Source organism: Lactuca saligna, chromosome 4, assembly GCF_052625555.1.
Source record: "Lactuca saligna cultivar CGN05327 chromosome 4, ASM5262555v1, whole genome shotgun sequence".
Classification (NCBI taxonomy): Eukaryota; Viridiplantae; Streptophyta; class Magnoliopsida; order Asterales; family Asteraceae; genus Lactuca; species Lactuca saligna.
Window position 1 is genome coordinate 289,259,647 of NC_136420.1, and position 22,575 is coordinate 289,282,221.

At 32.8% G+C, this 22,575-nt stretch overlaps 2 protein-coding genes and 1 long non-coding RNA gene across 5 annotated transcripts; 1 reads left to right on the forward strand and 2 right to left on the reverse strand.

Moving 5' to 3' along the window:
• The first annotated feature begins 2,887 nt into the window (after window positions 1-2,887).
• AR401 (S-adenosyl-L-methionine-dependent methyltransferases superfamily protein) lies at window positions 2,888-5,303 on the forward strand. The gene is made up of 7 exons (XM_078992519.1): window positions 2,888-3,231; window positions 3,711-3,836; window positions 3,937-4,137; window positions 4,227-4,323; window positions 4,385-4,488; window positions 4,565-4,616; window positions 4,876-5,303. The coding sequence occupies exons 1-7, from the start codon at window positions 3,017-3,019 to the stop codon at window positions 5,077-5,079; spliced, it is 999 nt and encodes a 332-aa protein (XP_078848645.1). The 5' UTR covers window positions 2,888-3,016; the 3' UTR covers window positions 5,080-5,303.
• Window positions 5,304-7,172: 1,869 nt separating this feature from the next.
• Window positions 7,173-10,071, reverse strand: LOC145039192 (uncharacterized). 3 transcript variants are annotated; one of them, XR_013679776.1, is made up of 5 exons: window positions 9,900-10,071; window positions 9,414-9,471; window positions 8,505-8,797; window positions 8,287-8,419; window positions 7,173-8,108 (listed from the first exon to the last, which is right to left on the reverse strand). It is a non-coding gene; the product is annotated as an uncharacterized LOC145039192 (long non-coding RNA). The 3 variants fall into 3 exon arrangements; XR_013679775.1 differs by having other exon boundaries at window positions 7,174-8,108; window positions 8,287-8,350; window positions 9,414-10,071; XR_013679774.1 differs by having other exon boundaries at window positions 7,174-8,108; window positions 9,414-10,071.
• Window positions 10,072-10,473: 402 nt separating this feature from the next.
• On the reverse strand, window positions 10,474-12,312 carry LOC145043771 (cytochrome P450 81Q32-like). Its single transcript, XM_078992520.1, has 2 exons — window positions 11,383-12,312; window positions 10,474-11,259 (listed from the first exon to the last, which is right to left on the reverse strand). Exons 1-2 carry the CDS (start codon window positions 12,265-12,267, stop codon window positions 10,642-10,644), a joined length of 1,503 nt encoding a protein of 500 aa, XP_078848646.1. The 5' UTR covers window positions 12,268-12,312; the 3' UTR covers window positions 10,474-10,641.
• Window positions 12,313-22,575: the final 10,263 nt, after the last annotated feature.

The window sequence follows — 22,575 nt, forward strand, 5'->3', positions numbered from 1 at the left end:
CGTGCTCCCCCTGAGAGTTAGAATGAAATTTTGACTTTTGCAGTTTGATCGAATGCTCCCCCTGAAATGATGAATGACTCATGGATTGCAGCAGACGACAGATGAACCGATAATAAGCCTGAGCTGATCTGAGAACGTTGGCATCAACTTGACTCGACTCCCCCTTAGAATGAGCTTTTCTGAATTCTATGTTATAATGTTTTAGCTTTACTTTCTCCCCTTTTTTGACATCAACAGCTAACGTTGAGTATAATATATTTTCAACTTGTAGTCTAGTTAGATTGTGATGTCTTCTGATAGGATGGGCTTAAGCTACCATTAACTGACATAGTATTGCGAGATCTCATCAGCATGAGTTTTCATATGTTGAATCATAAATCTATTTTATTATAAGAAAAAGGACAAGAGTGGATAGGTGCGTGTGATAGCCTACGGTACATAGACTAACCATCGGCAAAGATTTTTGAACTTTTATCAGTGTGTGGTTTTACACAGTGAATCATCAAGTTCCATTAAGAAGATAAAGGAGAGAATGGATTGTTTTAGTCATGCTGAGGTGAAATCAGCGTGAATCATTAACAGTTTGACTCATCAACAAGAAGTGGTTTAAACTTTCGTATCATATAGTAAGTTGTAATCTAGAATCAAAGATTCACCGTTAATTTATAATGGTACCATGTCATATCTCAAACTAGGAGGTCAAGGACATGAACAAACCTTTGTCATTTAAGGACCAGCCAAGTATCTCTTACGCTGATGGCTATGCAATTAGGGTAAGCCATTAGGTTATGCTCAATGTTTTAGCAAAACATGTGACTTGATGCATACGGAAAGCATGCTTCTAGGGACAGGGTCAGGTAAAAATGATTAACTTAAAAATAAGCACCCTAGACTTTTTATCAATATTTTTCATTTGGACCAGGCTATCTAACTTTGAGAGTTTAGATAATGCTAAACAATTAGCGTGAGAGGGTGACTCAATGTTCTTAGCAGATGATCTCGATGATGAGAAACTTAGAGAGATTTTATCACATACAACAACATGCTTCTAGGGACGATGATGTGTTAAAAGTTGCATACTAAGCTTAGAATTGCCACCGTCAGATCCCTTTAGAAAATGCTACAAAAGAATAAACAAAATAAGAATACAAACAAAAAGCTAGTCAAACAAGAAAATAGTTTAAACAAAAAAGTATATGCAACTTTTTTTCTTCAAAAAGGTGATAAAGACTCATTCCATTACGAATCAAGAGTGATGAGACTATTTATCATTGAAGCGTTTCAGATGCTTTCCAAGGTTCATGTTCATCAGGAGCAAGAGAATAAGTGAATATCAATCTTTGTAACTAACGAGTTAACTGAGCCGTATCCATAAAACCATCATGTCTTCAAGATCAACATTAGGCCATTCGAGGTTTTATAGGATTGTGACTCAGTAGATGAAAACAAGACTTACTGCATTGATGGTTGCTCTTTGCAGCCATAACAAATGAGGGAAGGATAAATAGGGTATCCTCAATAAGAAAAGGACATGATGTAACTCTTTTTCTTAATACTAAAAGCTTGAGATACTTCAAGAAAGCTCCAATCCTTACAAATTCTGAAGCAATAAGATGCAGATAAATCTTATGTAGGTTTGAAAGAAAATACCTGTAAATACTAAATATAAGTACCACCTCCATCGGAGATATGGAGCACATCCGAAATAGCATCACCCCCGTCAGTTTCTCTTCCTTTGACCCCCCCTGATCTTCAATTGAAACCTTAGCGCCATCATCACCACTTGAAGACCATAACTTCGTTTAAGACCGTAGAGCCATTGAACCCAACAAATCTCTTCTTTACTTGTTGAAGACAACACATTTGTTCTTCATCCGTCGAAACCTTAGATCTGAGGTAGTAGTTGTATAGATATGGTGAAGAGGGTCACAAAAATCAGGTAAATAGAGGGACAAAATACAGGTTTTGCTTTTTGGTGTTCTAAATCTCCGACGAAGATGTTAACAAATCGGATGACGATGTTGGTTGTCGGAGATTAGGCTTTTAACAGATGCAGTGATTATGTTGGTCGTCTGTGTGTGTGTGTGTGTGTGAGAGAGAGAGAGAGATAGATAGATAGATAGATAGATAGATAGATAGATAGATAGATAGATAGATAGAGAGAGAGAGAGAGAGAGACGATAGCTTCTTGTGGTAGCCGCTGGAGGGAAGTGGAGTTTGCGGCATTTGATAGTGTTTTCCGATGGAGAGGTTGTGGCCAGTGGAGAGGTGGTGACCGATGTTTATAATGGAGAGAAGAGAGAAAGATGGGTGAGAGTATTTTAATGTGGTAGGAGAGAATGTGTATGTTTTCTAAAAGAATAATTAATAATAAATAAACAAACTAAATTAAAATGTTTTTTAATAATTAAAACTATAAAAACATTAAAAAAAATAAAAAAAAAAATTGAAAAGAGCAGTATAGTCATTTTATACTGTTAGAGACTAAACGTGTAATTTTCTACGTTTTAATGGATGATCCGAGTTAATTTTTAAAAATAAAGACTGAACGTGCATTTTGCCATCTAGGCGATTGATGATGCTTGTAATTTACTCAACTTTCAACTTCATGTAAAATGAAGAATTGAAGTACAAAACTGACAACAAGAATTAAATTAAATCAACTAGAATATCTCTATTCTCATCACCACACAAGAACAGATTCAAAGTTCAATGATTGCTGCTACTATGTTGTCCCAAAATCATATGTAATTTGTACCAAATTTAGAAGTTATTATTGTACCTTTACCAAAGTAAGAATGTATTACCGTAATTTCACTAAAATAAAGGGGGTTTAAAGGTAATTTATCCGACGTGGAGAAAGAAATCGTTTCCTCCTATATTCGATTCGCCCGTCGTCTCTTTGTCAGCTGATCTCCGTCTCCATCTGCAAATCTCTTTCTTTTTTTCTCTCTCTAGGGTTTCTTTCTCTCTCCACGACTTCAAAATTTGTCTCCCACACCATCATCTTTCAACCATGGCCGGAACTCGCTTGCCACCGGAAGACAACGATATCTCACAGGTACGAGTGCCAGTAACCGCCGATCTGATCTCCGATGATGACCGCTCTGTTGCTGCTGACTCTTGGTCCATCAAAAGTGACTACGGAAGTACTCTTGACGAAGATCAGCGTCACGCTGACGCATCAGAAGCTCTCGCAGCCGCACCGTATCGTACCGCCTCTGATTACAGGTTAGATTACTGTCAGCTGATGATACTCATTTCTGCTAACACGCTGTTTGTCGATTGTTGTAAGGGATTCAACAATGGAAATAAAATTGTCAGATCTTTCTGTTTTAGTTAGGCATATTACTTGACTAGTTAAAATTTGGGGAATTCGTGCTACGTATAATTTATGTGAACTTCAATTTAACTGCGATAAAGAAATTGGTCAGTTCGAGTACATGTTTGGGTGCCATTTTGCTTATTTTGTTGAAGTTCAAGTGTGTTTCAGTATCCAAATGTGTCAATTTGTTTGCTTTGTTATGTATTGTTAACTTCGATTCACAAATAGACATTCAAATTTTCAACTATTCATTACATTTACATCCATGAATGTTGAACACATATAACCTCTTGTGCCAGTTAGAAAACTTGATTTGATATTAATGCTTGAAACAACTGGAACCATTTCTGAATTCTGAATTTGCATTTTTTTTGTTTATGCATAGTTCTGACAAAGAAGAACCTGATGCTGAAACAATTACATCAATGTTGGGGTTCCAAAGTTACTGGGATTCAGCATATGCAGATGAATTGACAAATTTCCGTGAACATGGACATACTGGTGAAGTTTGGTAAGTTGTTATCAACTTGTGTTGATCCTATTTATAGTTTTATTAGATTTAAAAACCTGTTCACTTTCTTGACTTACATAAACTCTTAATGTTTTTTTAGGTTTGGTGCTGATGTCATGGAAGTAGTTGCTTCCTGGACAAAAGGCCTATGTGTTGACCTTTCTCAAAAAGAACTTCAAAACCACCATGAAAATGACAATTCTGACCTTGATAAACAAGGCAAGAGAGATTTAGCAGATTGGAGTGTTCTTGATGTTGGAACTGGCAATGGATTGCTTCTTCAAGAACTTGCTAAACAAGGGTATATTATATATATTTGACCTTGTGTATACACTATACAATATAATTCTTGTTCTTATAAACCCTAATTCTTGATGTTAATGAATTTAGGTTCTCTGATCTAACTGGAACTGACTATAGTGAAGGAGCCATTGACCTTGCTCAAAGCCTTGCAGATCGTGATGGATTTGCTACTATCAAACTCTTGGTAACTTTCAAATTTATTATTATTATTTTTATTATTATTATTGAAAAAAATTGGTTGTCAGGTGGATGATATTCTTGAAACAAAGTTGGATAAAAAGTTTCGTTTGGTTACAGACAAAGGGACTTTGGATGCAATTGGATTGCATCCTGATGGTCCTATAAAAAGGCAAGTTTGACTTTTTTGCCCTTCAAAAGTCAATCTGCTTTTTCAGAAATTAATTTGTTTTTTTAATTTATTACAGGATTATGTATTGGGAGTCCATATCAAGACTTGTAGCTCCTGGTGGCTTACTTGTAAGTATTATATTAACAAAGACTGTGTCTGAAATCTGATTATGAGTAAATGACCATTTTACCCTTGTGGCATCTAATGCCGAATGTCAAATGACTATTTATTTGAAAAACTTTTGCGAAATCGAAAAAAATTAAAAGACTTGGAAAATTTTGTTGTCTCATTAGTGATGAAGGGTAATATGGTAAAAAGCCAGCATCTTTATATATCTGTCCAGATTAAGTTATGTTGATATTAATTTTATGAAAAAATCTGGTTTAGGTTATCACTTCATGCAACCACACAAGAGATGAATTGGTGCAAGAAGTTGAAAACTTTAATCAAAGAAAAGCCCCTGAAGAATCAGATATTTCCAGAAACCCCCCTGTATTTTCCTACTTGGATCATATTCGGTCCTATCCAACATTTATGTTTGGAGGATCTGTTGGGTCCCGTGTTGCTACTGTAGCATTTCTTCGTAGCTAAGTTAGTTGTGTGTGTGTTTTGTGTGGTGTCCCTTGTGTGTGTGTTGACTTGACTGAAGATGAAACTTTTTTAAAAACTATACTTTCTGTTAGGGGTAGTTATGTCAAAACCACTTTTCCAAAACTGAAAAAAAAAACCCTGAGCATTTGGATGCTAGGTGTTTTGAATTTTGTATCCTTATTAACTTTCGGTTAACTTTACGTAATTGCCCTTGTTTCACTAAATTGTATCATTTCGTTTTACTTATTTGATAGCTAAAATATCTTGTTGTTTCCATGTTATTTTGATTTATGACATATTCAGTTTGTTTTATTGTTTTATGAACAACCTTTGATATATATATTTGGCTTCATATACTCACTTGAGATCTAAATGTGTAATGTCTAGTAAAAGGAATTATATATATCTGCATATCATATGTGACTCTAATGTGGATTTCTTATACAAAATTATTAATTTGTACGTCACAAGGTAGGTTAGATTATTATTATTATTATTCTCTAGAATGGTATAGAATTAAATTAAAAACTAACAGGATTTTAAAGCAACTTTACAATTTTTTAATCAAGATGCTGGAAAGAACATTATAAAGGAAGAAGTCAAAGGAAGAGTTGAGTTTTTAAGCCAACTGATTTAATTAACTTTCAAGCCTTTCAATTGAGAACCACTAAGACCAGCTGGTATACTTTTAACGAAGAGGGTTGTGGTCTATGTGTCAATGAACCATAGTCGTTTACACCATCTTGCTTGTTTGTATTGTGGTGTGGTTGTGTTGATTTGTGGTGCCATCGACGAGATGCAACCACCAATCAAATTTCTTTGTAGTTCAATGGCCAGTTTTCTAATTTTTTAAAAAATATTTACTATATAAATACTACTAAATACCATCTTATTTTTCGTACAATTATTCTCTCAATATATATGGTTAGAATTAAATATGAATGATATATATTTTGTGAGTGTATGACAAATTTTAAACCATGAGATTAGATTTCTATATAGCTAAGATTGGATGGTAGTAGTTACAATGAAACACAACACATACAAACATTTCCTTTTAATAAAAGGAAATTAGAAATAGTAATTATAAGGACATAATTGACATTTTGTTAATTCTCAATAAAGAAGTGAAAGAATTAAGGAGAATACATTTATCTTAATTTAAAAACAATATTCAGATATCAAAATCAACTCTGACTTTCAGGATATGTAAGAAATTGTAATGTACAAATTATACTGAAGAATTCTACGAATTATACTGAAGAATTGAAGAATTCTTCTAATAAATAGAGATGAAGAATATGAGTTCATTCTTAAAAAATACGAGATCATTTTAGAGATTTTTTTTAAAACTAAACGTTATTAAATAATATTACTACATTTATTCTCAATAATAAAAATTTGCACCAAAAGTAAAATATTCTTAAAGAATATACGTGTATATATTAAACAATACCATATCATTATCGAAGAAAAATGTATCACATAATAATGTATACAAAATTTTAAACAATATAAACACCCTTTGATACAACATTCTTTAAGAATATGTTTGTAATATATACTACCTTTTTTATATAATATAATATAAAGTATTATTGAGGATTAAAAAAAACTTTTAATATATACATTCCATAAGAATCTAATTGCCAAAAAAACAAACTGAATTACAAAAACCCTACATTCTACTCCACTAATCATTGGTTTTCATCACATCTTATCATCTTCAAACAACCAACAATACCTACATCCATGTTTCCCATGAAATGGTTCATACAACTATCTTGAAATATGACTTTCTTCTCTCTTGAATTAAATAATACACTGCAATATATATTAAAGTCACATTACTAAAATTAAATAACATAACATCTAATATTCTCTGAGAATGTTTTGCTAAAAAACGACAACTAAAAAACACAAACTTTTCAATACAATATTGGTTCTTTGACAAAACCAGATGAACACACACTACATTGAGTTTCCATATTCTATGAGAATACAAATATAATTTAAGTAAAGTGAATGAATTATTGTAGAATGGAATTATATACAAATTCAGTTCAACTACACGAAAATAATGAACATGCACAATTCTATAAGAATGTGTAGCTTGAACTGTAAATTTCTAAAATAAAAATAAATTCTTTATTCTCATATCATAATTCGTAAAAAGGATACCCCCCCCCCCCCAAATCCCAAAAAGCTTTGGCGTGTGCCATTTTTAGCAAAATCGTCCAAGATATGGAAGTCGACTTTGACATGATTGTTAGATAGAAAGTAGTCTTTGAGTGTCTCCAGGCGCCTCATGCTTAGGATTTTCTGCTAACTATCCCTATTGATTGTCTTGGCCAACATATGTCTCCTGTGGAGTACCGAACTATCATTCGTTATCGCCTCATGATTACCATATTTCCAATTGACGAGATATGTCCAGTTTGTCGCAAGGCATGTTTGGATACCTTTGGGGAACACGCGGTTCATTATAGAGAGCTCCCTGGTTTCAAGTATAGACATGATGTGGTTCAGAATGTTCTCTTTGATGCTTTTCGGCGTGCTAGTATTTCTGTGAAGAAAGAAACGCCAGTGAACTTTTTGACGGACTCGCAAGATGGAAGGTCCACACTTAGACCGGCTGACATTTTGGTCTTTGGATGGATAGGAGGGAAGCATGCGTGCGTGGATCTTACTGAGGTCTCTCCTCTCGTTGGTTTGGGGAGCGGGGGTTTGACAGCTGGGTATGCCGCATTGAAAGCCGCTGTGTGCAAAGTGGTAAAACACGAGAATGCATGTATAGCAAATCAACATGTGTTTGCCCATTTTGCATTCGATACATTTGGTTTTCTTGCACCAGAGGTAGTGGAGCTCCTCAATAGAGTCTAAAGGCTCATGCATTCTAATGTCATATCTCCTAGATCCACAAATCTGTTTTCAAAAGAATTGGTTTTGCTATCCAGAAAGGGCTAGCGGCGCAGCTTATTGCCCGTTTGCCTTCAATCGATATGTATTGAACTATGAAATGTTGTTTCCTGATATGATTTCACAAATTCGTAAAGAATGGTTGGTGCCAAATTCATACATGAAAAAAAGTGACAAATAACTTCTCTACTTTTACCAGGAAAAAAAAAATCATGGTGTGTGGTTTGTGCAACTTTCATAAATAATAAAAAAATGATATGAATTTTAACATGTAATCTAAAAAAATACCTTTCCTGAAATCAAGCCTTGATTATGCCCACCTTCATGCTTATGTTCTTGTTATGTTCTTTTTCTTTTCATCATTGTTTGTTGTTGATGTAAAATAATAGCCACATATGAAAGGAAAACTAAACCTCAATGACTAAATAAAAAAACGTAATTAACAGTGTTTTAATCGAAAAACGAAATGAGAAGATTTTGATTTAAGGGATAATGGCTTTATGTACCTCAAAGAAGTCGATGCTGGACTAGGAACTACCAAGAGAGATTAAGAAGTCTATATAAAGTTCAACCTACATCACGAACAATTATCACACATTTTAATATAGCAAAATAGTAAAATTGGCAGTTTTCATATCCTTCCCTCCAATTCAAGAACAAGGAAAATTGCAGGTTCAAACTTTATGGTGAAGCAGTCAACTAGAAGAATGGCTTGTACGGGGATATGTGTCAAATCATATTTTGATGCTTTTACACCTTTCTTAGCTACCATCGTTTCAAGTAGATTTCTTTTCCTCTTCTGTTATATAAGAAACCAACATTGTAAGGTTTAATAAAATCTGGTATTTTACTAAAGTAAAACTATTTAGAAAAGATTAAACTAAGATTTCATAAGATGCCAAAATTAAACTTAAACTAATTCTACGAACCAAAGTGCATCTCATAAATCAAAGTATAATATTGTAATAAGAATAAAAAGGAAGTAGAATAGTTGGAAGGTGTAACAGTCTAATAAAACATTAGTGAAAGTACTTGTTATTTCTCGCATTTAGAATATTCTATCTCATAATGTGTGTACTCATGGGAACTAACAATCAATCTAAGTAATAAAAACTCTAGTTGAAAAAAGAAACCAATGGCCATATCACTCAAATTAGCATAATCCTATTACTAATCAATAACAAAAAAAAAAAAAAAATTTGCAACTTAGGCATACAAAAGTCATACAGATTAATAATAGCAAACACTTGGAATACAATACTCATACAAATTAACAATAGCAAAGACTTGAACACTAGTACACTAATGCCGCTCTTCTTAACTGATCAAATTAACAATAACAAAAAGCGCATACAAATTAGGTAAATAATTCATTCAAGAACTAGAAATCGGAATTCTAACCAAAACAATCTTACCTGTAATAGAGACAATAAGAGGGGTGATGTAGGAGGCGATGAACACTTCTGACCGATTCTAATGATGGCGATGTGAGGAGGGTGAGCGATTTCAAAAACATAAATATTGTTTTCATATAAAAAGAAGCTTTGAAAGGATAATCTCTAATGATCATTTTCAAACGAGTGGCCCAAGAAATGATTCTAAGTTGGAAGCAGTAACATTAATTAATAAAGAATGTTGAAGAAAAAAAAGATAATAAAATCAACTTTATAATTCTTATGAGAAACGAAACGAGTGAAAAAATTGCAAAATTAATAACTGTTTCTTGAAAACTAGGGCAAGAATGAAACCTAAGCAACAAAAAAAAATATCTAGTAAGGCTGCATATAAAAAAATTCAAAATTTTGAAATCAGTCGTATCCCTTTTTATGTGTGATCCAGTGTCGTGCTTGATCATTGAAGGAGAAGTAAGGGTTATTACAGATGAAAATGATGATGCTTACGACAAAGATGTGGTGATTATAATCGATGAAGATGATGATGGTTACGACCAAGATGATGACGACCTTGTCTGTAGGTTTCCGTAGACGGACAAAGAAGAAGACGGCAGGGATGGTGAGATGTTGATCATTTCGTTTTCCTTCTCGTTTGCTCTATGATGGTGGTATGGTTATTAGTGATGGAAGGGTTTGGCTGGCATATAGTCCAAGAGACCGTAATTATAGGCAATAATAAGTAAACATAATTCTAGGAAATTAATATTAGGTAATACTTAATGAAAATTAATAAAATTATCAAATTACCTTTATCAAATGATTAGTCTAGAATTAGCCTTACATTCACATAATAATTAGAATTTATACATGAACCTAACTTTCTATCTCTCTTTTATATATATATATATATATATATATATATATATATATATATATATATATATATATATATATATATATATATATATATATATATATATATATATATATATATTTGCATTTGGAGAATCTTTCAGGAAACCAGAGAAGGGTCTCGCGACATGGACTAATTAGATGGCTCGCATGTTATATTATCCATCCATGAAAGCAATAATGCAATGTAGCGATCAAATTCTATTTTAAATTCATTACATTTCTTTGCATTACAAGAGATACTTTAATTAATGCTATTTATCTTACACGTGTCTAGCGAAACCTGTTTTCTAGTTTTACATGCATGTAATTAAAGGTATTTCCCGAAGAGAAGAACCTAATCAGATATTAAATCGTGGATCATCGGACGTGGTCTACACTTAGCAACCAAAGCTTGAGCCTTAGGCATGGTGAGACCAAGACCTTCTTTCATATCAACCATCTCTTCCCCTATCCTTTCCCAGTCAAAGCACTGCATAAGCAAACCCATCGTCAAGCAAACCATACGCATAGCCAAACCTTCCCCAGGACAACTTCTCCTTCCAGACCCAAATGGCATGAACCTAAACCCATCTTTTGTGCTCTCTACACTTTCGAACCTTTCCGGTTGAAACCTTTCAGGGTCACTCCAGAGGTCAGGATCACGATGTATTGCCCATTGGTTGATAAGTAACATGGTCCCACGTGGGATGTGAAAACCTCCGACCACACAATCTTCCGATGATTCGTGAGGTACTAGGAGTGGGACTGTTGGATACATTCGCAAAGTCTCGTTCACAATACAACGAATATAAGGTAAGCTACTCATGTCTGATTCGTTAACAAGACGATTCTTCCCAACGTGATTGTCGATTTCCTTCTGTGCCTTCTTTATAACATGTGGATGGTTGAGCAAAAGTGAAAGAGCCCATTCCGAAGTCGAGGCAGAAGTATCAGTTCCAGCGGTTAGCAGGTTCTGATCATCAAGAAAATTTAATGTAAATTGTAAATGATTTTGCAAAATGTATAATATTGATAGCTTCATGTTAATCTTTTTCATGTAAGGATTAATTCGATGTTAATTAATATATATATATACCAGGCAAAAGCTTGTAATAATTTCATCAGTGTAGTACTCCGGATCAGTTTTTTGTAGCTGTAATAGAACTTCAATCATTGTGTTGTTCTTCTTGTTTTCGAGTTCAATCCCTTCCAGTTTCCGCTGTTGTTCGATCAACTCTTGAAAGAATGCGTCCCTCTTTTTCTGCAACTTAATCATCTTCTTTTCCAACCCTTTCATTCCGAACCATCTCATGATGGGTAAATGATCCCCTAAATTTGAAGTATCCGCCACCATAGCCGTCTCCTTAACCATCTCCTGGAACTGTTTCCCTTCCTCCTCCAGTTCACCGGATCCGCCGAAATACCTCTTCCCGGATATCATCCTCATCATCAGGTTAAGCTTCATCTCGTGGAATACTGACTTAAAGTTCACAGGTGAAGAACATTCGGACATCAACCTACGAATCATGAGTCTTCCTTCGTCGGCGCGTATGTCACGGAGGTCGTTTAGGCGGTGTGAGGAGAAGATCTCGATGGTGGAGATCCGGCGAAGGTTGCGCCAGTGGTCGCCGTAAGATGACCAGCCGATGCTGGTGTAGTTGGAGCCAAGAATCTTTCCGGCAAGGAGACGAGGGCGGTTGGCGAAGATGATGTCGTTCTTTGTGAAACATTCTTCGGAGGCTGAACGGGAGGAGACAACCAGGACCCGGCGGAATCCAAAGCGGAGAAGGAGGATGGGCCCATGTTTAGCGGAGATTGCGGCGAAGGTCCTGTAGAGAGGTTTCTTCAAAAGGTGGAGGTGGCCGATCAGAGGGAGGGTTGGAAAGAGAGTTGGCGGAAGGTTGGAGAATTTCCGGCGGAAGTGAGAGGCGAACAGAAATGAAGCGAGAAGTAACAGGATGGTAATGAAGAGATATTCCATGATCGTTGAAATCGAGGAATGAGTTCTTTTTGTTATAGGGATCAGAATGTAAATGAGATAATAGCGATTTTTATGTATATTCTATATTTTATTACAAGTTGATTAGTTCATTATGACATATAATTTTATACTACCCAATCATTGTTTTGAGATCCACATTTATATAAAAAACTGTAATTGTATTCATTCATCTACTGTTTGAAAAAGAAAATTTTGAGGTTTATTATAAGTTTTGTAAGTAATAAAATATCTAAACGAATCTTTTAATTTTTTTGTGGGTATCCTTGGTAACAAATAGGACAAAAACGCTTGAATGACAAGTTTTATTTACAAACTTTTTTGTTGACATCAAATATATAAGTTCAATTTTTGATAAGTTTAATTTTTCAGTGGCTATCCTTTGTAACAAATGGGACAAAAACGTTGTCTTTAAAGTAGTGGCTCGTTGTAACAAATGGGACAAAAACGTTGTTTTTTAAAGTAATACAAAAGCAACTCATTCTTATTTTTTATTTTTTTTCCTATTTTTTCTTACATTTTTCTCAAACTCTTCCTCGTTTATTCATTCACTTTAGGGGATATGAATAGTATTACACTAAATATGGTGTTATATTATTTATTTCTTCCAAAATTGGAATGAACTTTACGTTATCGGTTTTAGTCTCTTTATTTATATATTTATACATTTCTAGTTCATTTTTGCCTACTAATTATAATTTAAATATAATATTTAATATTTATAATATTTTGTTATATATTAAATTATATTAATTAATTATAAATATAAAGTTTGTCTTTTATTCATCAAATTGATATAAAAATTTAAATACATATTGAAATTTAAAAAACGATAATGTATTTTACAAAAACTTATAATTAAAAGTGTGTATGTCTAATATTTATATAAATGTATGTATAATATTTATTTAAAAGTGTGTATGTGTAATATTTTCTATAAATGCATGTATAATATTTATTTATAAGTTTATTATAAATATAATCTTTTGTATATTTTATATTAATTTAATAAAAAAATATAGATTATATATTTGTTAAAACTAAATTCGTAGAAAAGTGTGTTTGACAATCTATGTAAATTGGAATAATGAAATTTATTAGGAATATATTTTTTAAAGGTAAAAATGAGATAAAAAATAAGTAGGATCATAGATGAAACACTATTTATATTATTTTTTTATTTTATTTTTAAAGAAAAAATAAAAGTAAATTGAAGATGGTTTAGAAGAAATAGTTTCATCTTCACTTTTAACAACTTGGAAAAAAAGGTTCATTCAACGATAATGGGAGTCAACCAAGAGAGGTTGAAATGGGGAAGGGGAATATGAGGAGAGGAACCTTATTATTAATGTTTATGTAACTAGCATCGCTGCTAATGTTTTTATTATTATTATTATTATTTTTATAAAAAAAACATATTTTTTGTAATATATATATATATATATATATATATATATATATATATATATATATATATATATATATATATATATATATATATAGATCTGGTAAGAATTTTTTTTTGGTAGGAAGGTAAGAAGTTTTTTTTTTCTACATATTTTTTTGACGAATAAAAAAATGAATCACTAGATGATAAATTTATAAGATGATTCACAACAAAAAATTCCCAAAAAAAACATCTTTATGATTCATTTTTAAGTAAATTAAGAAAAAATTCACTTTTATGATAATTTTAGTGAATAACAACAAAATCATTATATAAATGAATTATCAAGATGTTTTTTTGAGAATTTTTTCTTGTGAATCATCTTACAAATGAATCATCTAATGATTCATTTTGTTTGTTCGCAAAAAAAATATGTAGAATAAAAACTTCTTACCTTCCTACCTAAAATTTTCTTCTTATTTGATCTTGACTATATATAATATATATATATATATATATATATATATATATATATATATATATATATATATATATATATATATATTATAAAATGCAGTTATGATAAAAAATACATACCACATTATATAAAAACAACCAAACATACTATATTCCATAAAATATCTAATAAATCTCAAACAAACATCTAATATATCATCCATAAACTATCTAAAAAATCCAAAATAACATCCTCCATATCATAAAACAAGAAATACTATGTGTCTTCGTCTTCTCCATCGTCCTCCCCATCGTTGTTGACTTGGTTTTTAAACGCGCGAATAATGTCTCTAATGGCTGTCACAAATACCGAGTTTTGAAGAAAAACATTCACATCAACATCATATAATTAAGTCACAAACACATTAAATCATTCAAAATTCAACAAACTATCAAACTGTCAGAGCACCAAATCATTTAAGTCTTTAACAATTTAACAATCAATCACGTAATACACATTTACATCCTAAATGAGGTAAGATATTCAAAAAGCAATCCCAAAACGGGGACAATCCAAAATTAAATTTCTAAATCAATTTCGGGCGGATATTTTTAGGCTTTTGATGATTTAAAAAGAAGAGATTTAAACTAAAAATTAACTTACTTATTTATTATATCATTGTACTTTAGCGTATTAATTTTGATTTTTATTTTTTATTATGACATTATAATTTCAACGATATTATAAATTTGTTATTTATATCAATTTTTTTTTCCATATTTTGATTTTTAATTCCAACTTATTTTTGTTTTTATTTTTCTATTTTGAGTAATTATAACTTAATAAATTTAACGTCTTAATTTTTCAATTATATTTTTTCTTATAACATTGTACTTTAAACGATATTATATATTTGTTATTGTAACTCCCCGATTCTCAGGTATGGATTTAAGTAAGAGTCTCTTTGGTTTATGTCCTACTCTACGAGTTAAGGGTGCACTACTCGTCGAGTGGCAGCGATGTGGGATTACATATTTAGTGACCTACTCGCCGAGTCCATAAAGGGACTTGACGAGTAGAAGCTCGCAGAATAAACCCTAAGTCCTGGGTTCTGCCCTCTATTTAAGGAGGCATAAGTCTCATTTGGCCTCCTTACAGTCAGTAAGAGTTCATAGAAAACTCTAACCTTGTATTGTGTCTTTCTTGTGCTTTGTAAGCTTGGAAGGAGGGCTTGTAGAAGGAAGAACTTGGAGAACAAGGGGATAGGAGCAAGGAAGGAGTGGGAAATCCGAAATCTGCCTCAGTTAGCACCCATCGAAGGTATCAAGTCGACATCTTTATCTCTTTTCCATTCTAGATCTCATATGGTGGAAATCTAGGGTTTTATGGTTTGAGTAAGGTGATATTGCAAGACATGAGCTAGATCTGAAGTTGTAACTTCAGATCTGGACCTTTCTCGAGTTCTAGAGTCATAAAGTTCCTGTCTTGGTCGTGAATGAGGCCCCCTTGTGCATGAAACCCATTAAGAGCTTAGTTTTGGCATTAAGAACCTTTTTAGCCATGCATGCACGTGGCATGCCCTGGGAGCTTGGATCTATAATTTGGAACCTTTGCATGGCTTAAAATGAGTCTGTATGGCTTAAGGAATGAAGGAACTCAGTGAGTCGCAAGGGAGACTCGGCGAGTCAGATGAAGATAGCCATGGGCTCGACGAGTTGGATGAATAACCCGGTGAGTCCGATGAAGTTTGCCATAGACCCAACGAGTTGCATGAACAAATCGGCGAGTCGGATGATTTTTCCCCAAGTTAGGAATGTATGTGTATCGACGTGTTGCTAGAAGGAAACTCGACGGGTGGCCATAGGGTCTCAATCGAGAATCGTGGGAGCTTGACGAGTCACCCCGGTGGCTCAACGAGTGGGTAAGGATTTCAAGGAAATCGGCGAGTAGCCGAGGGTACTCGATGAGTTAAGGTCAACATGGACTGTTGACCTTGACTAAGGACTTTGACTTTGACCAAGGTTAGCTAGTTGGGTTATGAAGTACTCTGTGAGGATGAAGACTTATGAGCATGTTCGTAATGTGGTAATAGGTGGTGGAGTCTTTGACGAGTGATTGGAGAGCTATGATTTATTTACCGACCTGACATCTACGAGATGAGTTATCCTCACTATACTAAGGGGTCTAAGGCACCAAGGCCGACCCATTGGATGTATTATCCTAACAGTGTTAGATGTTCATCATGAGTTATTATTGCATGCTAGTGATGTATGCCAGTTGATATGCTAGTTTGGTAGGTCTGTAGGACTACCTGTGATATTGTGTGATTTCCAGTATGTGTATTTATCTATTACATGTCGACATGTTATGTGGGATGAGTTGAGGTTGTACTGCTCTGTGCGGTAGCCAACAAACCCTAGAGTATTCCAGATATGAGCCGAGGGCCCGGTAGGCACTCCAGACTCATACTGAGGACTCGGGAGCATTCAAGATACGAGTTGAGGGCCCGGTAGGCATTCCAGACTCGTACCGAGGGCTCGATGGCATTCCAGATGCGAGCTGAGGGCCCGGTAGGCATTCCAGATTTGTACTGAGGGCCCAGGGGGTAGTCCAACTTATAAAGCTGTGGACCCAGTGCATGTTGTTCTGTTTTGATTGATATGATATGTTAATGTTGATATTGCTATGTGGACTGTATGTGTATCGGTATTTTGGGGGTAACTCACTAAGCTTCCGGGCTTACAGTTTCAGTTTATTGTTTCAGGTACATCAGGGGATCGAGGCAAGTCCAAGGCGTGATCGTACATATCCTCCTATTGTGTTTATGTTTCTGGGAAAAAAAAATCTGATAATCAATATTTTGAAAACAAAGTTGTAATGTTTTGATGAACTTGACATGTTTTAAAAAGTTTAAATTGGTTTGAAATTTTGGATGTTACAAGTTGGTATCAGAGCCTTGGTTTGAGTGAATTGGAGAAAAATTCGTGTGAATCCAGTCTCAAATCAAGAAAAGATTTTCAGAATGGTTTTCAAAATAAGTAAAGGATGATGTAGGGTGTACGATCAGCCGAAGCCAGTAAGTAGACCCCAAAATACCATAAATTTAATCGATATGATAGAACAACATGCTAGTACTAGGCTAGGTATCTTCAGGAATTGCATGGTAGGATTGCCTGATACATGATGCCTGCTAGCCTAGGGTATCCCTTATATGAAATTCGCATCATTACTGTAGTTATCTAGTGTAGGCATACGTGGTGTGTATGCAAGGCGTACTCAAGATAACACAAAACCCAAAATTTTAGGGTTGATCCCCTATTTAAACACCTTAATTCCATTAAGGTCTCTTCATAACCAGCCTCCACTCACCCCAAACGGCCATTTCGAAGCCCTAATTCCTAAAAGATTTTTTTTTGGACCTTTATAGTGTTTTTGGTTCCTTGTAAAAGGAGGAGAAGTTCATCATTGAGGTTTGGTGGGTTTGGAGCTTGTAGATCCAGAACTTTCATCACCTTTGCAAGCTTCTGGAAATATAAAGCTCTCACCTTTATGGTTCGATGTTTCGATCTAAGTTAGATCCTTGATTTCCAAGCTTTTGGTCTCATGGTTTTGGTTCTTGTAAGTAAAAGCTACTCCAGAGATCAAGTTTTTCATTTTATGTTGTTTTTTAGCATCATGTGTCATAAAAATTAAGTCTTTGTTGCTACTTCTCACTCATGCAAGAGTTTAATGTTATTAAATATGTTTTGTTTTTGTAAAGTGATCCTTGTTGGGTTTTACTATAAAAATGTTTTGTTTTGCATGAAGCTTCTGTTAACATATTTTATACTCTTAACATGCTATAAGACCCCTTCAGTGACATTAGATCCTCCTTTACAAAACTTTGAAGTATTTAAATTGTTAGACAATTTTTAATTACATGCAACTTGCTAGAAATATTACTTCCATGTATATCCATGCATGTTAGTAATAATTTGCTTAAATGAATTTGTTTACATGTTGTGATTATGAGTATGCCATGGACTAGACTTGTGGTGGTTTTGTTGTAACTTCCCAAAAATTTAAAACTTTTTCATGCTATGGTTTTAAAAACATTCGGGTATTAACCCACATTTAACAAAAACCGGTCCCACAAAAACCTTTATAAATTAAAGCATTGTGTGTTACCATTAAGCATCAATAAATCCATAGTAAGCAAATAAGAATTACATCAATACAAAATAATAAGGAACTTATCAAGTTCCACTCCATTCTCTATAACTTGACTTCTAACTTCCATCTATCATCCTCTCTCTTTAAAGGTAACCTGAGATACATGACATTAAAAAGAGATAGGTAAGACAATAATGTCTCGTGAGCTACATGGGTTTGTAACCCAAAACATTTATCACATTTTAATCAAAACATTTCATTTTTACAAAACATATCTTTTCAATCATTTTCAAGAATACTCTTTTCATACATATCATACATATCATTTCATTTCAAAATATATGTTTCCTCATTCCATTATATATCGAAACATTTCATTAGCCATAATGTAATTTAAGACATTTCTTTTCACATTCCATTCCAAATTATTTAAGGGCTAATTCTGGTGTTAAACTGTTGTCATCATTTTTATAGTTAGGGCCTAGCAATATGCCCAAGTCTATACCAAGGTGGAAAGAACAAATCAATCCACCAAGGTATCATTTCCATTAAGACATGTATCTCGCGAAGGGGATGCACCACCCGCTAGATTCCTCTATATCCAATTACGGGGACATCATGGCTTGAGAAAAATATTCATTTCATTTATTTCCAAGTCTTTTCATTACTTCCTATTTCGTTTCATTACTTCCTGTTTCTTTTCATTACATTCCACTTCTTTTCATTACTTCAATTTTTTTTTTATTACTTTCCATACTTTACACATTTCATACACTAGTATCAAAAATTCATTTCAAAAGTAAAGTATCTATATTTCAAAACATTTCAAACACATTTTCAAAACATTCGATCTTCCAAAACATTATTTTCTTTCAAAACATCCTTTCCTTCAAGGCATTCTTTCCAAATATCATTTCCAAAAACATTTGACATTTTCATTTCAAAACATTTCATATATAAAAAATTAGTGTTTCATTATCAAAAATCATTTTTCCATGTACCCTAAAGTGGGAAAATGGCAACACGTACTCACCTCAATCACACATATGTTAGCTGATGCTCTTCTAAGGCGAAAACCGTGTGTAAATCTGAGTTCGTATGCAAAAGTTATGAATAAGACAAGAAAACCTCTAACATGGACTTACACGTGCCGTGTAAATTAAATCATGCATTTATACGGGCCATGTTTTCATGTCTGCACACACATAAAACTCAATTTTTCTAAAAATAACACTCTACTTTGCATAGTTCTTGAAGACCCTTTCCAAATCACTTTGTACCATTTGTATAGGTTCTCACACATATTTAGGAGGTGTTTTATCATCTTAAAACACTCCACTTAATCCATTAAGTGTTCATTGAAACCTTAAAATCATGTTGATCCTCAAGTGTTTAAAAGAAGGGTAAACTAGTCCATTTTTCACTTAAACATTCCAAAGCTCACAAGGCTTGTTCCAAAGTTATTGAATAGGCAAATAAATGTTTTCAAGCACATAAATCCCCCCCCCCCATTAATCTCATTGAAAATTCCCAATCCAACTATGGAATCCTCAATTCCATTCTATGTTCCAAAATTGCCCTTGGGTCATAACAATCACTAGAGATGGATCTTTGCTAACATTCCTCCACGTATATGTTTCAATATCATCTCTTGAGTATCAATTCATGTTCATGAATATCACCCACTTCTTATATGAGATTCATTATGTAATTATCAATAGATTTCCCAAAATGTCGTTATGGCCAATTATTCCATAAATTTAACTATAGGTCACTCAATCCTTCATGTTCTTGCATTCAAATCATATTGTTAGTATCAACTCATGATTATGAGTATCATATACTCATCAAATTCTCGCATTCCAATAATTTCAATGTTTTATCAAACTTTCTCACATAACCATCTAAAACCCATGTTTATGCAACATTCTCCCGTTATAGATGTGTTTAGTCATTCTAATTGGAGTCATTGCCATCAAACATCATCTAGGTCATTGAATCCATTCCAATCTTACATATAAACATGAAATCCCCAATTTGAATTTCTAGGGTTCATGAAGGTTTTCACCCAAATCCTCAAATCCATCAATGGGATGATTGGATTGAGATTGGGATCATCAAAAAAATCTCAAGGGAGGTTAGAAAACCAAAACCTAACCATTAAACCCAATCAAATTCAACATTGGGCTTCATGCCCTTCATCAATTCGAAATTTAAGCTAAATGGGGAGGAGATTTTTACCTTGCAAGCCTTGAATCCTTCTCTTTTTTGCTTGGTTGCTTTATTCACCACTTGAATCACACCCTAGACGGAAGGGAGAAGAAGAATCACCATTAGAAGCTCTCTAGAATACTGTATACGTATCTGGAAGAAAAGTGAGGAGAGTGCTCATCCTATTTCCCTCTTTTTCACATTTAGTCCCTCTAATTTCACATTTTTGTCAAAAATGATCCATTCTTCTAATATATGTGACTTTTCTTTGAGAATAGACATACTAAGTCCCTATCCTCCATTACATAACTTTTGTAGTCACTTCTATTAGTTTAGTCAACCCTTGGTCAAACATACTTTCCCAAATTTGCACTTTTGATCCCTTAACTCTGAAATGTTAACATTTCAAATTTTAACTTTCTAAGGTTTACATCAACTAATGATATAATTATCATTTTAATGACTTAATTATGTAAATCATCATTTATTTAATTACTTAATTAATTTAAGAGCCTTATCTTAAATTTTAGGATATTACATTTGCGTTTTTTCCATTATTAAATATAGTTGTAATAAATATACGTAAGATGAAATATATAAGACCTCTTCAGTGGTATCATATCCTCCTTTACAAAACTTAGAAGTATTTAAATTGTTAGACAATTTTTAATTACATGCAACTTGCTAGAAATATTAATTCCATGTATATTCATGCATGTTAGTAATACTTTGCTTAAATGAACTTGTTTACATGTTGTGATTATGATTATGCCATGAACTAGACCTTTTGGTGGTTTTGTGTTTCTTTCCATTCTTATGAATAGTTGTAATAAATTTACGTAAAATGAAATATTTATTTTTGAGATTTGTAGTGAGTTTTTATTTGTAAAATTTCTAGAATAGTCTAGTTATTTTTTATTTAAATTTTATAAATATAACAAGACCAACAACTCAAGAATGGAGCTCTAAAAATAAGAATGTAGATTTTTCAAGATGATGCATTTGAAGCTATTTGGAGGGTGCTACACTTTTTTGTGACATTTTGTTTACAAAATCTTTGGTTGGTAATTTTGGATGTTATTGTGTGCTCAAATAACATTACATAGGAAATTGCATATTCATATGGTTTTATGTTGCTATTTGTGCATGATATAAATTGTTTATGGTTGATATGTTTTATAACAAATTTCACGTAAAATCATAAAAATGAGTTTCTTGAAAATATGATTTTAAAACTCATAGCTTTTTTTTTAAATAAAATGAATAAATATAAAATAGAGATTTTATATAAAAACTTAAAAAGTTTAGAGTTTAGATTTTAGAAAGGGAAAAATACATAAAAGTTTCTATATTTTGGCTCTATTGATAAAAATGTCAACTCTGGTTATTATTATTATTATTATTATTATTATTATTATTATTATTAATTTGCAATTTAACCATTGAAACCGACAAACACTTACAAAACAACACATGTACCCGGGTAATGCCGATTTTAAAGGTTAATTTGCAAAAAGTAAAATAAAATAAAAATAAAAATTAACGTTTTCGTTAATAATATTAAAGGTTAAGTATTTTTCTGGAGATTTTCTTTTTTACATATACTAAATTTATTTGAAGAAAATTTATATTTATTTATTAAAAGTATAAAATAAAGATATTGTCTACATCCATTTCAAAAAAAAAAAAAAAAAAAAAAAAAAAACTCTATTTTATTTTATTGAAGACACTATAATGATAATTTATATATCATTTTTGGGAATTTTTGTGATTCATGATATATGTGGCAATATCTTCATGATATATGTGGCATTGAAAAGCACTCCTTATGATAAATCCATAGAAGTTCTATTAATTGTATTTAGCATGTGTTTTTATAACTATTGTAATTGTTATATTAATACAAGAGATATAATAGTTATAAAACACATGTTAAATATAATTAATATTATAACTTTTGTTGATTCGTCGTAAAGAGTGTGTGTCTAGGCTACATAGTATGTATAATGGAACTCTATTTAGGATTAAAAGCCTTTGTTGTCTGAAATGTCATTCGATTGTGAAAAGCTTTTCGGTATATTGT

What these genes read in the sequence shown, in the direction of transcription:
- AR401 (XM_078992519.1), top strand. Translation starts at nt 3,017, where the DNA reads ATGGCCGGAACTCGCTTGCCACCGGAAGACAACGATATCTCACAGGTA. An exon ending in GGACATACTGGTGAAGTTTG is followed by an intron (nt 3,837 to 3,936) that starts GTAAGTTGTTAT and finishes ATGTTTTTTTAG; the next exon opens with GTTTGGTGCTGATGTCATGG. An exon ending in CAAGAACTTGCTAAACAAGG is followed by an intron (nt 4,138 to 4,226) that starts GTATATTATATA and finishes TAATGAATTTAG; the next exon opens with GTTCTCTGATCTAACTGGAA.
- LOC145043771 (XM_078992520.1), bottom strand. Translation starts at nt 12,267, where the DNA reads ATGGAATATCTCTTCATTACCATCCTGTTACTTCTCGCTTCATTTCTG. An exon ending in TTATTACAAGCTTTTGCCTG is followed by an intron (nt 11,260 to 11,382) that starts GTATATATATAT and finishes CTTGATGATCAG; the next exon opens with AACCTGCTAACCGCTGGAAC.